The sequence below is a fragment of the Sylvia atricapilla genome, chromosome 27 (assembly GCF_009819655.1).
Source record: "Sylvia atricapilla isolate bSylAtr1 chromosome 27, bSylAtr1.pri, whole genome shotgun sequence".
Lineage (NCBI taxonomy): Eukaryota > Metazoa > Chordata > Aves > Passeriformes > Sylviidae > Sylvia > Sylvia atricapilla.
In genome coordinates this window covers 3,329,141-3,345,966 of record NC_089166.1, presented here as the reverse complement: position 1 = coordinate 3,345,966, position 16,826 = coordinate 3,329,141, and the positions used below count along the sequence as shown (strand labels likewise).

Genomic DNA, 16,826 nt, shown 5'->3' with positions numbered 1-16,826 from the left:
CCTGTGTGATTTTACTTTTTGTACAGAAATTCCTCCCATTTTTTCCAACTATCAGACTTCTAACCAATACACTCAGATCCCTGTATGGGCTTTACATCTACTTCTTGTTGGCACCACAGCTGGGGATAGTGACTGCATAGGGGTAAAATACTGATGCTTTGGTGTTAATGCTTGAGGTGTGAAACTGGTGTTGATTTTTAGCTGTGGCATCCTTGGTGTTTGTGGTCATGGTTTGGTTCTCTCTCATTTGTACTGTGCAGTCCTGAAGTAAAGGGCTGCTGGGGGGATGTAAATATTAATTTTTGGTGCAAACTCTTGCAGTTGGGCTTGTGAGATCACACTGTACCAGTGGGGGTGGTGGGCTCTGTCCCCCTGCTGCGTGTCTGTGCCAGGCTGTGGCTCCAATGCTGTTGGTTTTCCTGTGTAAGCCCCAGAGATAAGGTGTTCCTTTTGAGCTCTCACAGCACCGTGAGCAATGCAAAACCCTCCTGGTACACATCAAAGTAAAATATTGATCTCTTTTCCAGACATGTCGTGGTGAAGACCTCTCCCAACCACAAATACATCTTCACGCTGAGAACTCACCCCTCGGTTGTCCCTGGCAGCATCGCCTTCAGCCTGCCCCAGGTATGGGATGGTTGGACTTCCTACTCTGCTACAGAATAAGCAAAATCTCTTTTGGGGTCAGGATTGAAGATAAGTTCTTTAATTGGAATAAATGTATGCTGCAAATTTGATTTCTGCCAGCAAAAGTTCAAGGAGGCTTTCACTGCAACTGAAGGGACTGTGCTTGTATTGCTTAGATACAGTTGTAGTGCATGGAGGGATAAAGATACTGGAAAAGGTGTAATTTAACCTTCTACAAATCCAGCAGAAATAAACTATTTGAAAAAAGAAAAGCCCAAGAAATATCTGTCCTTTTTTGGTCAATCTTTATTGTCCCCCATTTTCCCTTGACTTTAAAGGGTTTCTTTGCTGTGTTTTTCATTTTTAAGACCTGCTGGAGGTTTTATTATCTATGTTCAGTCATTATTAGTATTTTTAGATGAAAAGTGCAATGAAATGCATTAAAAAACCCCAAACCTGTTTGTCTCCTCTTTCTTAATTAAGTCATCATCAAATGTTAAGTGAAGGTTAGAATAAACAATGAACATAATTAACTTCTAAATTGAAAAATTAAGCTTGTTAGCTTTTTACTGCTCACCCTGAGTCTCGTCCCATGAACCTGCAGCAATCCTTGTCTCTGATTGAGTGCTTTCATATCTCCCTGCCACTGACAGCTCCAAAGCCCAGTCTCTGTGCTGCAAACACAGATTTTTTTTCCTCAGCACATTTTGCACAAGCCCCCAGATGCCATTTTCCCTTTTGATGTGCTGCTGGCACTGGGTCTGTGCAGATGGGTGGGTGGGGGATGTTACCTTCACCAGTGTCTGGCTGTGGTTTGTGATGCCCAAAGTGCCCAGCAATGTCCAGCAGGAGATGTTTGTGTTGTTAACCTCAGTGCACTCAGGTCTAGGGTTGATTTTTGGATGTGCAGTTGTTGTGGAGCCAGGAGAGCCCAAGGGATGAGACCTGGTGCTCCCCTTGGAGAAGGGGCTGTGCAGGTAGTGGTGCAGCTTTTGGGAGGTGAATGCTTGATTTAAAGGGTTATAGAGCTGTTTGGGTTGGAAGGGGCCTTTAAAGGCTGTCTGAACAGGGACATTTCCTACTAGACCAGTCTGTGTACAGCCCTTGTCCAATATGACCTTGAATGTTCTCTGGAACCTCTCTGGGCAACCTGGGCCAAGGTTTTACCATTTTCACCATATGAAATGTCTGAATTCACCCTCATTTAGTTTAAAGCTACTTCCCCTTTTTCTTTTGCTACAGTCCTTACTAAAACATCTGTCCCCTAAAAAATATTTAAGCCCACTTTAGGTATTGAAAAGCCCCAATGAGATCCTCCTGGAGCCTTTTCCAGGTTGGACAACGCCCATTCCCTCAGCCTCTCCCTCTGAGCATTGAGACATTCCTGATGCTGGGTTTTAATCCCCAGTGTTTCCCAGTGCCTTGGACACCTGCAGTCAGTCTCACACCAGCTGTGTGTTGGCTGTTGCTGTTCAGGGATGTCTGTGCTCTGAGCCCTCCACAACATCTGTTTGTTGTACGTTTGCTGTTCACGTGGAGCTCTTGAGCCCCTTTATTCTGTGGTAATCTTGACCCTTAACTCTTAACACTGAGAGCTGTGACAAATTTTGTAGCCTGAGAGCCTAAACCATGGACTGCTGCACAAACCTTTAGCAGAATCCAAGTGAGTATGGGGATTGAGCTGTATCTCTTGCCACGGAGAAGTTCCTGACAAATCTTCCCCCAGAGGGTGCTGGGCACTGCCCAGGCTCCCAGGGAATGGTCCCAGCCCGAGGCTGCCACAGGAGGGTTTGGACAGCGCTGCCAGGGATGCCCAGGGTGGGATTGTTGGGGGTCTGTGCAGGGCCAGGGGCTGCATTGGAGGATCCTTGGGGGTCCCTTCCAGCTCAGGATATCCTGTGGGTATTGGAGAGGGTATAAAGGGGGAAATGTTCACTTTGTAAGCAAAGTCATTGTGTTCCTTCTCCCAGACAAAATGGCAAATACAAATGACCATAAACTACAGTTCTTCAGATGTGATCTCCCCGGCGCTGTTTGTAATGACACCTACACGTGTCTGTGACTGGTGCCTCTATTTGATATCTGAGGGGCTGTGAACACACTGCAGCCAATCTGTAACACAGCAGCAGCCACTGGGAAAAACCCAGTTTTGCAATCATCAAGCCAGAACTGCTGGAATTGTAAAGGTTATAGATATTTTTGTGTCACATAATTCGTGAACCATTTCCCACTTCTGCAGTTCTGTGCAGCACCGATCTTTCTAAAGGAATTTCCAAGGGACCTAAAGGATTTGAACAGTTTCATTCCTACTGGTTCTCTTGGTTCAGGTAATATTGTGCCTTGGAGCACATTGAAACAAGCTTTTAAAATACTCATGGAGTGTGTAACAGCCATTCTGGCACCTGTGGAATGCTCAGAACCTGGGCTTTGGTAGGACAATGAACAGAAGGACAAAAACCCCCGGCCCAGCACCACAACTTCTGCCTCCAGGATGTGGGGAGACCAGTAACCTGAAGGAGGTTGGACGGAACAACCTTCTGAGTTCAAAAGATAAAATTATTTTGAGAGATTATTCAATGTTTTTTACTTATTTCCTGCTAATTTGGGGGTCTTTGGGATATTCTCTTCTGCCCCTTTTTTCTACTGCTCAAGATTCTCCCGGGGATCCTGTTCCTCTGGGTGAGGAGGCTGCCTTTGAGAGGGCAGGGGTTTGTTCTGAGGGACAGGGGTTTGTTCTGAGGGACAGGTGTTCTGACATTTTTATCTTGTTTTCCAGAGAAAATGGGCCGGCCTTTCCATCGGACAGGAGATCGATGGTGAGTCAGTCTGCAGAGCAATTGGGACGTGTTTATAAAGCTGAATTCATGTTTCCATCCTGGAGGGAAACTGAATTGGGAACTCTCAGATCTCCAGCCCTTCTGCAGGTGATGTGAGGCCCTTGTTAGTGAAGGAGCTGCTCTCCTCTCTGCAGCTGTTCTGCATTTAATGTTTTCCAGACCTTAGGGGATGGTTTTGGCAGTTTCTCCAGACACCTGCTGGTATCTCAGCCTGGCTGTGTGGGACATCAGTGTCCACATGCAGATATGAGCATGGAACATGTCTTGGATACCTGAACCCTGTTCTGGGTCTCTGGAGAACAGTCCCACTAAGAGAGGACAGCTGTTGTCCTTGGGTTATTCCTAGGCAGCAGCACTGGAATGAATGGGGGTGTTTTAGTGCCAGGAGCAGCAGTGTGCCCTGCAATGCTGAGCTTTGGGAGCAGCACTGATGTTTGCACCAGTAAGTGACCAGAATATTCTGCAGCAAGGAGAAGGGCCAAGATGAATTCCTATTCCTATTTCAAGTCTTCCTCGAGCATTCCAAGCCTTGGTGAATGTTTGGAGGAGACCAATTAGCTCTGTGCAGTATGTCACTATTCCCTTTACCTCGGATCACTGTCAGGTTCAGGTGCAGCTGTTGAAGCTGTCTGTGGCTGCTGGAATGCTGACCAGACTCCTGGCAGCAGCTGGTTACAGGAGGGTCTCCGTGTTCTTTTCTACAGCAGATCCAGGTAATGGATCACATTTGTTCTTTGGACCATCAGGAGTCACCTCTGTGCTCCTGAAGAGAGCAGCTCATCCTCTCCCTTGCTGGGATCCTGCTCTGTGCTTGGCTGGCTCCTGCTCTCTGCCCTGGGGCACACTGTCCAAGAGGCCACTGATTGCCTCTGGAGTCGCTCCCAGTGGTTCCAGGGAATTCCCTCCTTTGGGGCTGTGGGCAGACTGATGGCTGCATCCTGGCTCAGGGTGGGGAGAGCTGTGCCTAGAGGAGTGGTGTGGCTGTGGGGTGCTCCTGGGGTGCTCCAGTCCCTCCTGGCTGTTTGTTTTCCCAGCTCCTGTGGTCTCAGCAGGTCTCAGCAGGTCCGTGGGCAGGGATCAGCACTCAGATGTGGAGTCTGATGTCTTTGTAGGGACAGGCTGGAGTGAGTGTCTCTGCCTCTCTGGATCTCACAGACCTTGCTTGAAAGCCAGGATTTTAACCTAGAAAAGGAGGCTTTTCTTTTTCCAGGAAGGAAAGGAGGCTGTTCTTTTTCCAGAGAGACCTTTCTGCTCCATACAATGACCTGGAAGGAGCTTGGTTTCTTCTCCCAGGGAAAAAGGGACAGGATGAAAGGAAACAGTCTCAAGTTGTGCCAGAGGAGGTGTAGGTTGGCTATTAGGGAAAATTTATTCACAGAATGGATTGTAAAGGCTTGAACAGGCTGCCCAGGACAGTGGTGGAGTCACCATCCCTGGAAATGTTTGAAGAACTGGTGGATGTGGCACTTGAGGGCATGATTTAGTGGTGACCGTGATGTTGGTGCTGGGTTGATGGTTGGACTTGCTGATCTTGGAGGCCATTTGCAACCTTGATGATTCTGTTAATCTGTGATTTTTTTTTTTTTTTTGCCAGCTGGTCTTGTTTTAACTGAAGAAAGACCTGTAACAGGGAAAGACTAAAATTAATTTGTTTCTCACCTTTGTTTGGCTGCTGTTCATGTGCCAGCTCACAGATCTGTGCTTTCCAGTACTCAGGTCGTTTGGGGGAAGAAGCACAGACACTCTGTGTGATCAGCTCTTAGAGCAGTTTGTGACTGTCCTTGTCCTGGGCTTTGCTGTAAACCTTCCAGCTACGTGGGAGCCTGTGTTAACAAAAATAATGCAGTGATTCTGTGCAGAGTGACTAAATGTCATCTGACTCCGTGCTGGGTGGAAGGGTTTGTAAAGGCATTCTGCAGGTAGGGAGAAGTGTTCACAAACCCAGTGATTTCCCAGGGCTCGTGCTTTGTCCTTGGTCCCCAGATAATGTGGGTAAATGTCAGTGTAAATGCAGCCCACAGCTCTGTGGAGCAGTGATGGGAGTCCTGCTGAGCCCCTGATGATACAGTGAAGGTTTTCCTGGTGGGAAGGCAGAGTGCCCAGAGTGGATGTGTCTGTCCTTCCTTCCATGTGCTCCAGCTGCCCCAGCTCCCGTGTTCCCAGCAGAGATGCCCAGCTGGAGCCAGGATGGGCTGTCTCAGATGCCTTCCCACCCCAGGGAGGTGCCTGCTGCCTTCCCAGAGCCTCGAGGTCCCTTCTGCATTCCCAGCCCCTCTCTGGGGCATTCCAGGCTCTTGGAGCTGGTGGTGCACTCTGCTGAGTGGGCTGCAGCCCCATGCTGGGGGTTCCCCTCAGTGCACCCCCAGCACTGAGTCCTGGCTGTAAGAGCTGCTTGTGTGCAGCTGACACCTCAGGCCTGTGATGTGACAAATCCAGGGATTGATATTCCAGAAGCTTTTATTTGACAAAGCCATGACATTCAGCAAGAAAAAGGAAACTGCTGAGGGGTGACCTGTAAGGTGAGAGGAGCTCCTGGTGTTTGCTTGCAGGACCAAAGGGATAACCCTGCTGCCATATCCCTTTTGAAAGAACTCAGTGCAGTAGATCAGGAAATAGTGTAGTGTTTCCATCTTTATCCCTGTTTCCGGGAAGATCTGTCGTTGGCAGCTGCTCCCAGGGTGGCCCATCCCAGGAGGGACATTTGGTGTCTGTGCTGTGTCTTCTGGTAACACCTTCAGCCAGGGACGGGATCTCATTGTTCCCTTTGTGTGCCCAAGTCCTGGAGCAGCCCGTGCTGGAGGCTTGTTTTGCCATCTCACCTCAGCATCTGCAGTTTGTTCTGGAACCGTTCTGCTGCCAAGGGCTGGACAGGAAATCACAGATGGAGTGAAGCACCTTTCCCACATTCCCCTGCTCCTACTTTATCCTTAGCCATGACTGCTGGAGCAGAGGAGACTTTGTTCTCCAGATTCAAAGCAAACCTTTAATGTTCCTCAGTCTTCTGGAGAATCACTGGCTTCTGCTGCAGCTGGTTTCTGGATTGCTGGTCCTGCCCATGGGTCACTCATGCTGAGCCGTGTCCCTGGAGTTGTTCTTTCCTTTCCATCCCCTTTCCCTCTTTCCCCCCTGAGTGGCCCCTTGTTTCCCACGTGCTGTACCTGTGGGATCAGGGTGGCAGTGACTGTGCAGTGCCTTCCCTGGCTCTTGCCTTTCTGTTGGGGTGATTCTGCATCACTGAAGGAAACCTGGAAATGTCAGGATGGGCCCAAGGACACCTCTGGGGCAGGGGCTGTTTCCTCTGTGTCAGAGATGAGGGACAGTTGATGATGTGCTTTGTTTTGGGCTGGCAGATTGCATTGCTGCATTTGAATGTGCAGGAATTCACTTTCTGCTGCCTCATCTGGAGAAAAGATGTTGCTACAGAGAACCAGTGATGGCCTCCTGTCACTGCCTTTGGGCAAGACTTCCCTCAAAGCTGCTTTTGGGCTTCCTGGAGATGTGTCCAAACCCTTGGGTGGAGACAGAGCCATGTGGGACCATAGCATGTCTGGATTTGCTTTCATTGTCCTCATACCCCAAAGTCTATGTGTTGTCTGAGCTGTTTTAAAGCCTTATTAAGAGATTTTAGAGCAATGCAGTGATTTTCAGTGAAAAATTTACTGTATTTTTGACTTTGTAGTTGAACATGGATTAAGAGAAATAAGGGTCTCTATCAGAAATAATGTATTCAATTTTTACCAAGTGAAATTCTCAGGGGAAGGATGTGTATGGGTAAATGTGTTTAATACACTGGGGGGACCTTGCTGTCCTTAAATGTGCTGTTTCTTGGGTTTTTTCACAGTTTCCTTATACAATTTCGACAAGACCAAGCAGTGCATTGGCACCATGACCATCGAGATCGACTTCCTGCAGAAGAAGAACATTGACTCCAACCCCTATGACACAGACAAGATGGCTGCAGAGTTCATCCAGCAGTTCAACAGCCAGGCTTTCTCTGTGGGCCAGCAGGTGGGCTCTGCTCTGGGGCTTTGAGGCTGCTTTGGGCTGAAACACCACGGGCAGCCTTGTCAGGGACCATCTGAGGGTGCCAAGAGCTCTGCAAAGGCTGGGTGAGGGGCAGGAATTGTTCCTTGTGTCAAGGAAGTCTTTAGGAAAAGTAAAAGCCATTGTGACTTTCACTGAGAGCATGGGCAGAGGGGTTTAGAATCTGCCCTATCCTAAATCTGTGAGGAAGATCCCAGGGGTTGGGAGAGCTTGGGTCTCTGAGTTGTGGCCTGGAGATGTGAGCGTGGCAACTCCTGGAATCTTTTGGGAAGTCACTTTTGTCTCCTTCTCTATAAGATCAAGACAAACACCAGGTTTAATTCATTCCCAGTGGCACCTCCCATGTGCAGTGTATTTTATTGTTCTGGAAGTGTCCAAGGCCAGGTTGGCCAGGGCTTGGAGCAGCCTGGTGTGGTGCAAGGAGCCCCTGCCCATGGCAGGGGGGGTACTGGGTGGGCTTTAGGGTCCTTTCCAGCCTGAACTGTTCTAGGATTCCATGATTTATTGCTGCTCTATGGACTTAAGCAGGGAAACAGGGATGAAATATTTTCCATAGGGACTTTGGGAAGCTGGTGTCCTTGTAATTGAGCCTGCAGAGGTCTGCAGCAGATGGGCTTCAGCCCCTGCAAAGCCCTTTGTGATAGCCTCTGCTTTGCCTTGTTCTCAAAACAGGTCAAGGTTGGTCTCTTACAGTATTTACACCTTGCAGGGTCTGAATCTTATTCAGTTGGAAATAAAAACTCAAGGAAAGGAATTGTGCAGACCCAGCCTGATTTTCTGTGGGATGGCCCCTACTTCTCATGACATTCATTCTGTCTCTCATTAGCACTATTCCTGAGGTGTCCTTGTCAAGCTGAAAGGCAAAAGATCTGAAAGTTTTGAGCTAAATTGTTCTCCGTGACTAGCACCAATTATTGAAGCGAGAGGAAAATGTCATCAGATGATACAGAACATTGAGCTGGGGAGAAGAGGGGGGAATAGATGATTTTCTTGGAAGGAGAATTTTTCTTTGAGTTTCTCCAGCTGACTTCATGTTCTGCAGCTTTAGGTCTGTTACTCTTGTATTGGGGCCAGGAAAGCACATGGTCAGCACTGCAGAGCTTTATAGGAAAAAACTCCAGGGGAGTTGCTGGGTGCTTAACTTTGTCTTCAGACCTCTTTTCCTTCAAATCTTAGTAGTCTTGTCAGAATCCCTTTCAGCTTTTTTTAATGAGATTTGTTTTCTCTTTCCACAGCTGGTGTTCAGCTTTAATGACAAACTTTTTGGGCTGTTGGTGAAGGACATGGAAGCCATGGACCCCAGCATTCTCAAAGGGGAGTCTGGAACAAGCAAAAAGCAGAAGGTGGGCTCCCAGGACCTCCTGTCCATTCCTTGGGGGCTGCAGAGCTGCCAGTCCTGACCAGGTCATGCTACCAGGAGCAGTTTAGGTGACCTGCCTTTGGAGGTGTCACACCTCTGGCCCATCTGGCTGTGTCAGAGGAGACAAAGAGCATCATTTGCAGTCTCCATTAAACTACAGAGCTGAGGAGGACACAAGAAATAGCCTTTTGATCTTTAAGTACTAATTCATGGGAACAGCCTCTCTTGAGTTTTTTGTCTTCCAGATATGTCCAGTTTTGATTTTTCCTTCTGTAGAAAAGACATGATTTTATTTTCTCCTTTACTTGCTAGATCTTGCTGAAATAAAACAGCTGGGGTTGAACCAAACCAGTAGCTTTTAAAAGCCAGGTTGTTACACCTGGGGAGCTTCTCCATTCACTGGTGTTTGTTTTAGAGGAGGGGTTGGTATTTTTCATTCCTCCAAGTGACTTTTGAAATGGAGCTTTTGCTGCTTTGTCCTGCCTTCTAAGATGGTGCTTGGAGATACCAAATGAACAGTCTGAAGCTGAGTCTAATAGTAATGAATGTAATTATTTCTTTCCCTTCCCTTTGCAGATTGAGGTTGGTTTGGTTCTTGGAAACAGTCAAGTTGCCTTTGAGAAAGCTGAGAACTCCTCTCTCAATCTGATTGGTGAGTTCCTGCACCCAAACAGAGAAATAATGCTCACCAGTGGTATGAGGTGTGTACTCTTTCCAGGCTCCAGCTGCAGATCCCTCCATTGCTGGTGGTGTGGCTCTGGCTGTGATTCAAGGCCAAACAGACACTTTTATTTTGATTTTTTCTTGTTTATCTTCCCTGTTTTGTTCCTTCCTCCCAGAGTCCGTGAGCCAAGGACACTCCTCCCTTTGCTGCTGCTGTTCACACATCAGGAGTGGCAGGGGCAGGCTGCTGGGAGGGGGCTCAGGGAGCCACGGGGTTTAGTTTTGCAGTAGGCTTTAAAGCACAGCTCTGCTTGGCTGCAAGTGCTCAGTGCTGTGAGTATTGTTACAGGAATAAACCATTTGGGTGGCTGCCGCTTAGGAAAGGAGAATTCAGCTCATCCAGCACTGCAGGAGCTTGTGGCAGGGGCTGAGGTTTGATGCTGCCCTGAAGAGCCATTTTTGGGGCTGGGACTTTGTGTCCTGTAGCTGTTTCCCTGCCACAGTTGCTCCAGACAGTGGAAGAGGTGAGGCTGTTGTGTAACCGCACCTTGCAATCAGGGTTTTGATGTGAACACTCAGCCTGTGCTGAACCCCAACACAGCTCAGGAGGCTGGCTTCTACATGGCTGTAATTAAGCATCCTAACGAGGGTACGGCTGTGAATAGCACCAAATGAAACTTGCAGGGGCAGGGCCGTGAGTTTCCACCTGTGACTGTGGGATTATGTTCAGTTCTCACTCTGCTGCCAGGACAGCTGGGGGCAGTGTGAAATCACCCTGTTCACTGAGGCACAGAAAGCAGGGGGATTGTACCTGGCTGGTGTTCAGAGCCAAATAATGACCTGGGGTCTCCCTCCTGACACGTGTGGCTGTGAGGAGTGGTCCTGTGGGAGGGCTGCTGGATTGGGAATAGGGACCCTTCCCCAGGATTGGGTTTCATTGTCTGCAGACAAGACAAAAGAGCTTCTTGTGCCTCGATTTACTTCTGTCAAATTGCTACTTCATTTAATCTCCTCATTGATCTGAGGCAGAGCTGCTCAATGTGCTTTGTTGGTCTCTGGGGAATTGTAAAGTTCTGAATAATTAAATTGTGACAGAGGAGATGAAAGTGAAATGAGTGTCACTGAGCTCTGCCTTCAGTAAAGGGCCTGCATTATTTCAATAGAGAAGAATTGTATTATTTTTTTAAGAAGCCGATTCTGTTTGTTCTGTTTAGCATAAAATTGTGTTATGAAACCAATGGAAGAGGTTTCAAGCCCATCTGCAAGAATTTTACTGTGCTGAGGTGCAGCCAGAAGGGGGGAGTGTAGGCTAAGCTCTGTGGGAGCAGGAACAACCCTGGCTGAGGGGTCTGACCTAAAAGCTGGAGTGCAGCACTGGGATAATAAACACAGGGGAATTGAGGATTGGTGCTCCCTGCAGGGCTGTAGGTGCTCTGTGTCCCCAGTGCTGCTGGGCTGTCCCTGGCATTTTACCCAGAGGCACGTTCCTGTTTGTTTGTTTTGCTGCCCTTGGAATTGAAATATTGATTCCAGATGTGTTTAGACCAGGATTAAAGAGTCTGGTTGAGCTCACACAGAGCTGCTGTTTGCTCTGCTTCCTGGACTCTTGGTGCTCATTCATTATCTGGCTGAACTTGGAGTGCCTCTTAAAAGAGCTTGTGGAACAGAGCAGCAAAATGCAGACTTGTTTGCTGGGATTGGATATTGGGAAGGAATTGTCTCCTGGGAGGGTGGGGATGCCCTGGCACAGGATGCCCAGAGCAGCTGTGGCTGCCCCTGGATCCCTGGAGGTGCCCAAGGCCAGGCTGGACAATGGGGCTTGGAGCACCCTGGGGGGGACTGGATGGGATTTAGGGTCCCTTCCAAGCCAAAGCCACGTGTGACTCTGTGACCTCTGTGATTCTGTGGTGTTCTAGGGTGGGAATGGCCCCCACTGGGGAAACCATTAAAGGCCAACCCTTAGAGCACTGTGTAAGTCTAAGGAAACATCCCATTTCTGCAGTAGTTAAGGATAATTGGCAGTGTCTTTGCTTTTTCTCTGGATTGTCAGATCTCTGTTTCCCTGGTAGCTGCGGATGCTGAAAGCTATGTGCAAGGGTGATCTGACTGATAAAAGTGCCAGTGCTTGTTTATAGGCTCCTTTGAATAAACCTAAGGTGAGACTACATGGATTTTCAGCATCCTTCCAGGAGCATTTGTGCTTGTTTTATGCTTCCTGAACACTCTGAGTACTCCCAAGCTCCTCTGCAGAGGGAGTGAGGAGCTCTGTGAGGCTGTGATGCCAGTGTCTCATCAGCAACAGGGAGAGGAGGCGGTTAAAGGGCTGCAAACCTGTGCTCAGGGGTCTGGCTGCACCTGGAGTCTCTCTGGAAGAGGGTGTGAAACAAACAGTGAACTGTGGTGGTTTGACAGGACTGCCTTTGTTCTTCTGAGTTGTAAAGGAGTGGTTTTGTGTAACTTTGCTGCAAATTGCTTCAGTATTTGGGGACAAGAGTGGGGAGTGTGTGGTTCCTTTTCAAGGGATTCTGAAGAGGGTCTGGAGAGGTGCAGGTCAGTGAACCTGAGGTTGTACAGAAAGAATCAACAGAAACTGTAATAAAGCATTAAATTAGAGGATACCATCATAAGGGTGATGCAGTGGGAAGGGCCAGCCTGCCTTGTCTGAGGGCAGTCCTGCTTCATGATCCTGCTGCAGTTCATTACAGCAATCAGAAAGCACTGGCAGCAGGGCTGGCATGGGCTGACTGTCAAAGCTCCTCCAGCAAAGTTCTTTGTCAAAGTTTCTTAAGAAAGCGTCAAAACAGAGAGCTGTGGGAGAGAAAGTCCTTGCATGAGTCAGCGAGTGATGAAAGGGAAGGAGGAAATAGCTGATGTCAGTGGAGTTCAGTGGGAATCTCTGCTGGGCCTTTGCTAATCATTGTAATGATTGAATAAGCTGGGGAAAAGCTGGAGCAATGAGGTGCCCGGCTCTGACTGAGCTCAGTGACTGAGGCAGGAACTGGCAGGGGAGATTCAATACAAAGAGCTGTAAATGATGTGTGGGAGGAGGAGCTCTCCTGACCTCGGTAGAACTGATGGCTGTGGTGGGCCCAGATCCCGGGCAGGATCCAGGGAATGCTGCACTCACCTCCTGCAGTGTGGGCCCTGTTGTTAGGAACTGTTAAACCTGGCTGCTAAGAATGATCCCATATTGTTATAGAGGGCTATGAACAAAGCAGAGCATCCATCATTCTGTACCTGTACTGAAGGTACAACCAAACTGCAGCACCTGCAGGTCCATCTGCACCTCAGAGGGTGTGGGAGGAACAGAGAAGACAGAGAGGAACAAGGGTTCCAGTGCAGGGCTGCTGCTGCTGCACAAGGAAGAGCAGGTGGAGTCTGGGAAAGGCAGGACTGAGGAGGATGCAGGACAAAGCTTTGTCATCCCAGGTGGCCTGGAAAAGGGTGGAAGCTGGTTCTGGCAGCAGCTGCATGAGCTGGGTGCTGAGGTTACGTGGGTCCAGGGGCACCTGGGGGAATTTGTGGCAGAGAAATCTTCTGTGGATTCTTCAATACATAGAAACAACACCTGGCTGGAGAAACCCCTGGACTGAAGGCTGAGAATCATTTATCAAGCTGAGTTTCTGGTGTCCTGTCCTTGTGTCCTTGTCACAAGTGTGTCCTCCTGGCCAATATTTGAAATTGCACACAGAGTTTGTGGGATGGGGTCTGACCTGCTGAGCTGTTCTGTGTCTGAACCTGTGTGTGCTGCAATTCTGCTGGGCTGTGTTTGAAACCATTTCTTGGCTTTGCAGGTAAATCAAAGACCAAGGAGAACCGGCAGTCAATCATCAACCCCGACTGGAATTTTGAGAAAATGGGCATTGGAGGCCTGGATAAAGAATTCTCAGATATTTTCCGAAGAGCTTTTGCTTCACGAGTTTTCCCACCTGAAATTGTGGAGCAAATGGGTGAGTATAACCTGGAGAAGTGTGGCTGGGGCACAGGGGGCAGGCCTGCCCCTGGTGTGTGAGGGCTGGCCACAGCTGACACTCTTGTGGTGCTGTAACACAGCAGCTTCTGAGGGATCCAACAGACTGACAGAGCCTCTGCCTCCCCTGGTGCTCCCAAATGTATTCTGGACTCCTTTTGCATGGCTGGGGATAGGAGACAAACCCAGCACAAACACTCAGCCCTGCACATGGAATGTCTAAAGGAATGGGGCACGTGGTTTAACTGGATCCTGTTCTGGTGCAACTGAAACTGGGGCTCTGAGCAGCCTGGTCTGGTGGAAGGTGTCCCTGCCTGTGGCAGGGGTTGGAATCAGATGGGCTTTAAGGTCTCTTCCAACCCAGACCATTCCATGGTTCTGTGAAACCCTCTCTCCTTGAATGCTTCATTTACCCGTAGCAGTGACACTGCTCCTGTTCTGGCTGCCTGGCCATGATCTGTCCATCCAGCTCAGAGGAAATTCTGTCTTAATTCCCCTTTCCCCTGCCATAATCTCTTTCACATCCCAGTTCTCCTGGCAGCTGCACCATGAGCCCTGTCCTCCCCCAGCCTGAGCCCAGTAAACCCAGCATGGGGTGTGAGTTCTGCTGGTCAGGTCTGAAATGCTGGGGAGGATGCACAGGCCGTGGCACATCCTGGAGTCCGTGAAATGAAAGCACAGATTCTAAATATAACTTCACTTTTTGGGTCAAAGGAAGGAAAGGCAGTCCCAGTACTTGGTAAACATGTGCTGGCAGGCAGATAAATGGTGCAGGGTTTAATTTTTAGTAAGCAGTGTGCAGCTGCAAGGTGTCTGGTTCTGTCACAGAACGTGGCTGGGGATGTTCTGGCTGCTCCTTGTTCTCGGAATATAATATCTGTGGGTTCCTATTTGAACTTGGAATCCATAGCTGTGTATCCAAAATTTCTGTGTATGTTTATGTTTCTGATCCACCTTCCCTCTCCCCACAAATGAAGCAATCAAGATTTTGATTACAAAACAGCTTTCCATCAGGAGATACATCCTGTTTGTGTGGGGGTGTGTGGAGCGCGTCCGCTCGCGGTGCCTGTGGAATTGATGCAAAATAAACTTCCCTGGGATGTGCCTTCAATCTTTTCTTGGGGATTTGGACACGTATGGAGGAGCTGTGGAGAAACCCCAAGGCTGGTCCAGCCAGTGCCTGATTCTCTCTCTTGGTTCCCGTGGGTTTTGTGGCTGTGAGCAACATTCAACTTCTCTGCTTCTGCTTGAATAAAGTGCTTGAACATAAAGTGCTTGAATTTGTTAAATATTTAACTGGTCTGCAGAGAGAAGAAATAAGAGGAATGGTGCTGGCTGTGGAAAGAACAGCTTTTACCCAGAGGCACTGGTGTCCAGCTCAGCACTGTTGCTGACAGCCAGCCTCCTGAACTTGAAATATTTTAACTTTTGAAGCAACTATTGCGTGTATTCATGAAATCTTCCCTTGGAGCCAGGCTGGGAGAGCTGGGACAGTTCAGCCTGGAGAAGAGAAAGCTCTGGGAAGATCTTAGATCCCCTTCCAGTGCCTCAAGGGGCCCTATAAAACAGAGGAGAGTGATTTTTTTTACATGGACAGGTAATGGCTGGACAAGAATGGAATGGTTTTAAACTAACAGAGGAGAGATTTCTCTTAGATATAGGGAAGAAATTATTCCCTGTGAGTATGGGGAAGCCCTGGCACAGGCTGCCCAGAGAAGCTGAGACTGCCCCTGGATCCCTGGAAGTGTCCAAAGCCAGGCTGGACAGGGGCTTGGAGCAGCCTGGGACAGTGGAAGGTGTCCCATGGCACTGGGTGGGCTTTGAGATTCCTTCCAACCCAAACCATTCTGTGATTCTCTGATTCTGTGGCTGCAGTACAGAGTCCTTGACTGGGACTTACCACATGTGAAGGTAAAGGGTAATTGCTGTTGTTTAATAAAGGAAGACATTCTAGAGATTCTGTGGAGGACCACTGGTATTTGGATTACCCTGGGCAATGAATTAAAGGTGTGCCCCATTAAATTACATTAAATACAGATACCCTTACTGTGCATGTTTACACTCAGGCTGCACAAAGAGACATTTTTCAGGGAAGAAGTTGGACTGGGAGCAGAGCTCCCGAGCTCTGATTAACCCCAGGGCTAAAGAGCTTATCTGAAATTTGAAAAAAACAAAAACTTTCTGACATTCATTTTCTTTGCCTTAGTTATAACTTGCTCTTAACTATATTTCAGATCTGAAATGTCAGTGTGACAGCTGTTCACCTTTGTGAATAATTTATTGGGAAAGGAAAAGAAGGAATTTGCTTGCTCTCTCGTGCTGCAGTGCTCACCCAGTTGTGTTCTTTGCCCAGTGCTCCCAGACTGCAACTTCCACGCCAAATGCAATAAATATTTCTGTCCATGACTACACAGAGGCTCTATAGACCCTTCCAGCATTACTTGCAATTTGTGTGTGGTTTATCTAACTTCCAAGGAATGTTCTGGGTTTGGAGCACATAAATCAATGTTAGTTAACCATATCATCCAAGGGGGGAAATATTGCTCTGGTAGTACAAGCCTTGGTTTATCCAAGAGCAGAAATGTCAGATCAGCCCCAGCTGGGCACTAACCCTGCCTGAGCTCCCTCCTGGCCTGGAAGGGGCAGTTTGCTTTTCCCGTCTGTAGATGTCCCAGCCCTGGTGGCTTTGGGCTTGCATGGCTCTGTAGGGGGCTAATACAGTTGGCAGCAAAAAATACCATTAATAAAGACAGTTCATATGTCAGTATTCAGCTAGATCAGCTCCCTGGTTGGTGTGATGTGACAGAATCCCAGAACGGTTTGGCTTGGGAGGGACCTTAAAGCCCATCCAGTGCCACCCCTGCCATGGGCAGGGACCTTCCACTGTCCCAGGGTGCTCCAAAACCCATCCAACCTGGCCTTGGACACTTCCAGGGATCCAGGGGCAGCCACAGCTTCTCTGGGCACCCTGTGCCAGGCCCTCCCCATCCTCACAGGGAAGATTGACTAATTCTTGACTCCTGATAAACTTGTGGCTGCCAAATGGAATGAAATCCTTCCCTGGATGAGCTTTGAGGAAGATGTCTGGAAACATTTTGGTGCCTCACTCGTAGGAATGGCACTTCTGAGGAAGGAGCTTCACACCTGGGGGCACTGGTGGAAGGAGATATCCGTCAGGTTCTCCCTGTGGGACAGCCCTTCACAGCCCTGTTTCCAGAGAATCCGCCTCCTTTTCAAGCCCTTTCAGGATGTCTGTGCCATCCAGCTCACAGTAAAGCTGTGTCACTCTGTGGTGAAGGGAGTCTGCTTTGGTTAATCTCTGCTG

General features: G+C 48.6%; 1 protein-coding gene across 2 annotated transcripts in view; it reads left to right on the top strand.

The window, feature by feature from the left end:
• The window catches only part of NSF (N-ethylmaleimide sensitive factor, vesicle fusing ATPase), a 73,806-nt gene that overhangs the window by 19,137 nt on the left and 37,843 nt on the right, over nucleotides 1-16,826 (top strand). For both annotated transcript variants that reach the window (XM_066336960.1, XM_066336961.1), the window contains exons 3-8: nucleotides 528-627; nucleotides 3,404-3,443; nucleotides 7,306-7,472; nucleotides 8,744-8,851; nucleotides 9,445-9,520; nucleotides 13,326-13,481. In XM_066336960.1, coding sequence (XP_066193057.1) covers nucleotides 528-627; nucleotides 3,404-3,443; nucleotides 7,306-7,472; nucleotides 8,744-8,851; nucleotides 9,445-9,520; nucleotides 13,326-13,481 — 647 coding nt within the window. The remainder of the gene's footprint in view (nucleotides 1-527; nucleotides 628-3,403; nucleotides 3,444-7,305; nucleotides 7,473-8,743; nucleotides 8,852-9,444; nucleotides 9,521-13,325; nucleotides 13,482-16,826) is intronic.